This window comes from Arvicanthis niloticus (genome assembly GCF_011762505.2).
Source record: "Arvicanthis niloticus isolate mArvNil1 chromosome Y unlocalized genomic scaffold, mArvNil1.pat.X SUPER_Y_unloc_1, whole genome shotgun sequence".
Lineage (NCBI taxonomy): Eukaryota > Metazoa > Chordata > Mammalia > Rodentia > Muridae > Arvicanthis > Arvicanthis niloticus.
In genome coordinates this window covers 4637081-4643723 of record NW_023044978.1, presented here as the reverse complement: position 1 = coordinate 4643723, position 6643 = coordinate 4637081, and the positions used below count along the sequence as shown (strand labels likewise).

General features: G+C 38.2%; 1 protein-coding gene across 1 annotated transcript; it reads left to right on the top strand.

The window, feature by feature from the left end:
- Positions 1-1712: 1712 nt before the first annotated feature.
- On the top strand, positions 1713-5758 carry LOC117695949 (uncharacterized). The gene is made up of 6 exons (XM_076706146.1): positions 1713-2305; positions 3312-3464; positions 3866-4000; positions 4089-4177; positions 4625-5126; positions 5612-5758. Exons 1-6 carry the CDS (start codon positions 2015-2017, stop codon positions 5696-5698), a joined length of 1257 nt encoding a protein of 418 aa, XP_076562261.1. The 5' UTR covers positions 1713-2014; the 3' UTR covers positions 5699-5758.
- The last annotated feature ends 885 nt before the right edge of the window (positions 5759-6643 follow it).

Below are 6643 nucleotides of genomic sequence, written 5' to 3'. Positions count from 1 at the left end.
CTCCCAATATAAATAATCTTGTTTTTGTGTTCTTGTCTTTGCAAGACTAGAATATGATTTAGAACCAGAACATAAACTATGTTGGCTAAGTGTTTTTTCCACAGAATCTAAACCTCTAATCCTATGACACAGCACATTTTAAAGTTAGACATACTTTAACTTTAAAAACCCCTAATTTTAAGTAGTTGGGTTTACCTTATGGTATTTCCATGCATACATATCATTATACAATGTTATTTTCAATATGATTTTATTCATTCTTTAAGAATTTCACACAATGTATTTAGGTCATTATAATCTCCCAACTTCTCTTCCTAACTCTTCACAGATCAGTTCCTATGTATTTTCTCCTGTGGTGTGGCCATCAATCCAGTCAGAAATTGGTGGGTTGCACCTAAACATTGTAATGCCAATGATTGTAAACATTGAGCATGGTCTTGTCAGTGCTGAGGCATTATCCTTGATCACAGTGTTCACAGCTAGTAAGCCTGTTGATGAATTTCCTTTCCTCAATCCCAGTTCCAGTACTATGAAGTTATCCAGCAATGAGGAAGCTTCCTGACCAAATACACCAAAAGACATATAATAATGATTTCTTTATGGCTTTATTAAGGCTTCGAAAACGCCACCGTAGGAACAAAATGCAAACAGATGCTCAGGCTGAAGCTGTGAATGTGGAGGAATGTCCTGAAGCAGGCACAGAAGTATGTACATTGGCAGTCACCCAGAGAACCATTGGGGCCTTTATTCTTGTTATATCATTATTTAGTTAATGTGTGTTATCAATATAGAAAGACTTTCATTTCAATAATGTCTTATGAGCATGACAGTTTCTGTTATTTTTTTCCTTACTGTAAGTAACTGCCATGCTTAGAATAGTCCTTGTGCTTATCCTGACCCTAAGTTGATCATCTACAAATGGTTTAAAATAACATTTGACTAAAACATAAGCATGGCTTAAGGAAAACTGACATCTTTTGTTCCTTTTATTCTTTTATTCTCCTAACTTGCTCTATAACCTTAACCTTAGAAATTCTAGTGTCCTACAATTCATTTTTTTCTTACAGCCAAAATACTCGTACTGATATTTTCCATTTAATCAGCCTGAAACATTATGTCATACTTGGCATTTATTGTGTTTGAAGCCTACCTTACATGTGTAGGAACTCTGAGAAAACCCATCAGTGGCCACTTCCTCTTTGAGGCTTAGTACCCCAACAATATTTTTAAGGATGTGTAGGTGTGTGTGTGTGTGTGTGTGTGTGTGTGTGTGTGTGTGTGTGTGAAGATTTTGGGTCTTTCTTCAATTACTGAAGTATATTGTGAGGTATGTCTAAGGTTTGGGACAGGTCTGCCTGTTTTTCCTAGTATGCCTATCTTATTCTATCTTGTAAGTGAAATGTGTTATCTTCTGTTGGAAATTCAGGTTGAGATTGTAGAAGTTCAAGCAGCCACTCAGCGAATGCCATTTGACTTAATTCAGGTCCGGACACCCTCTCACTCAAGCATAACCCCAGAATTAAGTGCAGCACAAGCATAAGCGCTGGCATGAGGACAAGCACAAGTTCTTCATCTACAGAATATTTCATCAACAACACCAGTATCAAGTAGGTACAATTAGCTATTTTGGATGTGGTCTAAAGAAATGGGATGACCTTCAAGGGCATAGCAAGCTTTAAAATAAAAACCGTGCTCAGTTTATAATGGTGTGAAATCACAAATGTCAAGTCTAACTTTGCCTGTTTTCTGTAAAATTTTGGAGATGATGATTTCAGAGCAATAAAGGTAAATATCTCTTCACAGATTCAATCAATCCCTAGTCTTGTACCTTCTAGAAATCCCAATTAGAAATGTGCAGATTCTCCCTCTTCCAATAGGAAGAATTCAATAGAATTCTTATTATTCACTTGCTTTTTCCTTTTTTGGCACATTTTACTGTTTTGTCACAATCTTCTCTGTGCTTTCTTCCTTAGCCTCTACATCTAGACAGGGGTATGAGATAGATCCAAAATATATGCTAGAGCCCCAAGACAGAGAATTTGAAGTAGGTCCAGAGTTCCTCCTAAATGACAGCCAAGACACAGAGGCCACTCCAGAACAAGGAGAATGCACTGAAGAGGATGTGAAGAAACCCTTGGTAGAGGCAAAGCTATCCAATCCTAAGGAACATGTAATTGATGAATATTCTGCATGTCATGATGCTTCTTCAGATGATGATTTCTGTATAATAACAGAAGATACTGAACACAAGAAAGACCCTAAGTTTCAAGAAGTCGTTGTGGGTCAAGAACAAGGACATCAGAAGGTATCTGAGGCTGCCCCATCTTGTCCAACCACACCATTACAAGCTGTGCACCCAGAAGCTAGCTTAAATTCACTTTGCCCAGGTTAACTTTATAGTTTCTAATCTACTAGCTTTTCAAATATACAAGAATGTTTTGTGCTTCAGAGAATAGTTGAAGTAAGTTGAGCTGCTATGAAAATACTGGATTTCTACTGGTCCAGATTTTCCTCATGTGTGGGCAAATCTCAAGAGAGGGCAGCTCTTTTGAAGACTTATCCCAACCTTCTCCTCAGCAAACAGCAGCATAAGCTAGTTTCTTTTCTTCTGCTTGCCTTCATTTCTTCTATCTGTGATTGTGGATATAACCATGTATTTAAATAATGATTTTCTAAAAGGCAGGATTCTTAAATATGCAGGATGATCAAGCAAGGAAGTGAGTTTTTATCAGTTATGCAGAATTGTTTGCATCTCTTACAGATCCAAAAGGCAGATACTCCACCGCCAATTCCCCAGGCAATCTTCATAGACTAAAACCTAAAAGATGGTTGTTTCAGTTTAGCCCCAGCAATGTGACAATGGCAAATTCCTGAGTCTTGGCATCTTTGTTTTTGAAAAGGCCTTTTTGCCTTGCAGGGATTTTTTTTTTTTTTTTTTTTTTGGAGTACCAGGAAATTTCATTGAACTATTTAGAAGAAAAAGCATGTGAATACATTTATCCTTTTTAAAAAAGTTTTTTAAACTAAAATGTTTTGGGTTTTTTTCTTTTTGAATTAGTACACAATTAAATTCTCAGTGTAGATATAATTTTTAATTCTTATAATAATGAGTAATGGGTCTGCAATCTGGTTATGTACAGGAGGTGATGGCCCAGGCAGGTCTTAGCAGGGCCCAGTGTAACATCTATATGTCTGGGGTTTCTTAAGGGCTTGGGTAAGCAATCCCTCCCCATGTCCACTGTGTTTCGTACATTAAAGAAAAGCATAGACTAACAACAGATCTTTGTTACTTTGTGTACTTACAAATGCAGCCAAAGAGAACATATCAATACCATCATCCACTTTTTGGGGAAAAGTTTGCCCAACTCTGTGGCCCACGAGTGAAGATGACAGAGGTCTATGATTTGAATATAAGTAGATCCTTCTATGGTGAACAACCTTCTTACCCAGATATTGAAGAGGAGGTATAGAAATTTAGTTTACTTTTATAACTGAAACAACATTTCATTTTAAAAAAAATGTTGGGTTGCTTCCTTTACTTGGCTTAGCCTACTCCATACGTTGCAATTCAGTGGTCCCAGAAAGTGAAAAGTATCTGTGCAAGGTAGACCTGAATATAGGCTAGATGATATACACATGTTTGTGTGGGTGTTCTGGATTTTTAGAAGTCTGTAACCCAGGGGCATGTCCCTGAATACTGTGCTAGCAAAGCAGTCAGTAGTTCCTATAGCCTCATATGTACAGAGACCAGACTTTTATTGTTTTTGAATTCATTTGAATGTTAAGTTCATTTCTTGGGAGGCGGTGTCTTTTTCCGACATTGAATTACTTTTATGTTTATTTTTTTATGCATCAAAACCTGTAGCATAGGGAACAAGAACAATGTGAATATGAATTCTCCCAGTGTACTGGAATGCTTCGAAACTTAAAATATGAACGGCCTGGGCAGCAACATACTGGGCAAGGACAAGGACCTCGTGTATATCATCCAGGAGAACAGGTACAGGGATAGTCTGAGCCTGAAATGTAAGACGGGGTTGTATGGTATACCTGTAATTTTTTTACAATAAGCCTGTTGGTTTCTACAGGTGGTGACTGTTATAGATGACATGGGGTCACCCACCATGGAATTTTTTGGAAATGACAATTCTCAGCATTCACGAAATGAGACACATAGGTGAGAGATAGATTGGGAAGAAGGGTGGAGGCCATCACCTTTTCCCTTTTTCCTGCCTAGTAGTGCCTATCTGAGTACCTATTAATAGAATGGAGGATCTTTCACACAGAAAGCCTAGATAAGACAGCCTCAAAGTGAGAGACTTCAAATCTAAGCCTTGAAATTAGTTGGCTTCATTGCTCAAGTTCAGAGTCTCTGCATAGGGTGTTTGTAGAGAGACTTTATTGACCATAGCTGAGTAATTCCCCAGTTTCATGTCTGTTCTTTAACATTTTGGAATGAAGGCACTGGCTATGAAAACCAGGGATGTAGATGTAAGATTTCTGTTACATGCTGTGAAGAGCTAATAATATATAAATGTGGGTCAGGTTATATGTAGCATGGAGAATTTCTCATGAGCCATCATTCTTTGACTTATGTCACTGCTCCAAACTTCTTCTCTTACAGACATTGGGAGGATCCTATTGATTGTGCCCCTCCACCTCTGCATCATTCATCAAGATCATTCCAAGAAATGACTGGATCACATCAAACATTGGCAGCCTCATTTCAAGCATCATTACTGTCATGTCAAGCATCATTAGTGTCATGTCCAGCATCTTTACCATCATGTTCAGCATCTGCACCATCATGTATAGTACCTGTACCGATACATAAAGAATCTGTACCAATATGTCAAGTTTCTGCACCAATAAGTGTAGCATATGCACCATTAATCCAAGTGTATGCATCAACACGTCAACCATCTGCACAGTTATGTCAAGCATTGGCAGCTTCACGTCAGGCATCTGGACTGTTATGTCAAACATCTGTAGTGACACATCAAGTATCTGCACCTCGATGTCAATCATTGGCAGTGTCACATCAAGCATCTGCACCATCACGTCAAGCATCAGTGGTGTCACAACAAGTATTGGCAGAATCATATCACCAATCAGCAATGTCACCTGTAGGTGATTCTCAATCATCTGGAAACCTTGATTTAAAAATACATGGCCTGGAATCCTCAGAAAATTTTATGGAGCTTTAGAATAATATCATGGGTCCCATTACAGAACATTATCATTTAGTAAAGATCCACTCTTGGGTTTACAGGCAAAGAGAGAATCAGTATTAAAAGTTGATATATTCTATAGCTTTTATTATTTTGCATTTCAAAGGATTCTGGGCCTCTTCTTCATGAGGGAAACACACTAGAAATATAGTCTCTACTTGAAATGCCGACTTGAAGTATTATCAAGTTGAGGAAGTTACACATGTAGAACTCATTGGTTTGTAAAACCAGTGTCTACTAGGATCTGTATATTACTGAGTTAGATTGATGTTTCTCAGGTACAATCCTACTTTCTGTCTTCCTCAGCACAGATTATGTAATGAAAGAGCTCTAGACAAGCATTTAATTTTACCACTCTCACCCCCCCTTTATTTTCTCAGCATGTTTCTTTTGACCACCGAAAAGAGAAAATTCCACGCTTTCTGCCCCCTGGACAAGATCACTCTGGTTCCATTCAGGCTGAATAGGACACTAATCCTCACCCATGAGCGGAAGATGAGGCTGAAGACAGACCTCCACTGTCTGCATGGCAAAGGGCCATACAAAATGGGAGAGTCCCTTGATGGGAGAGGGTGGGTGGGTCATACTGCTTTACTTGCAAATTAAGTTTGTAGTTATTCTTAAGCATAGTCAGTTTATTGTAAATATTGCTGCAGAAGTTGACTGTTAGATCCTACTTGGTGGGTGATAATAGGTGATCCCTGGCCCCTGCTTTTTTAACACCACTTTGTGTATATTTATATCCAGATGTGCTTTTGTTGTGGCATGAGCAGTGTGTCAGGGTCCTACATATTTTTCTTGATGAAATTTAAAATACCATAGAATTGCAAGACAGGGGGGAAACCTGTTCTATCATGTAGTTTTCCCAAATTCTGAGGCCTTGTTTATTTTTTTTTTTTATTTCTATCTCTTTTCTGTAGCCCGGTGCTATTTGATATCCTATGTTAAATGGTTACCCAATTGTGAGCAAGTAATATCTGTTCAAAATAGTATACATATTTACTTAATAAACGCTATGCTCGACTACAAGTCTTATGTCTGTGTTGTTGACTGTGATATCCTAGGAATATTACTGACTTGGAAGACTGTGCTTATGTCCTGATGAAGAGCCCACATTTAGAGCTAAACATCTCATGCAATACCTTTTCCTAGTGTATTAGCATTTTTTTGCCACACTTACAAATGTCACTGGCTGCTACTCTTGCATGTGGCTATGAGTATAGACACTGTCCTCCTGAGTGCAGCCTTTCTTTTTGGTTTGTCTTTATGTGTGTTGTCTCAGCTTTACTTTTAAAGTAAACAAACCAATGAAATAAAACCAAGAATAATCTGGCATGCCTCTAGGCTCACGGTTTATGCTCGAGGGTTAGAAAAGGAAAGTTTCTGTGCTCCCTAAATTCACTGGGATCATT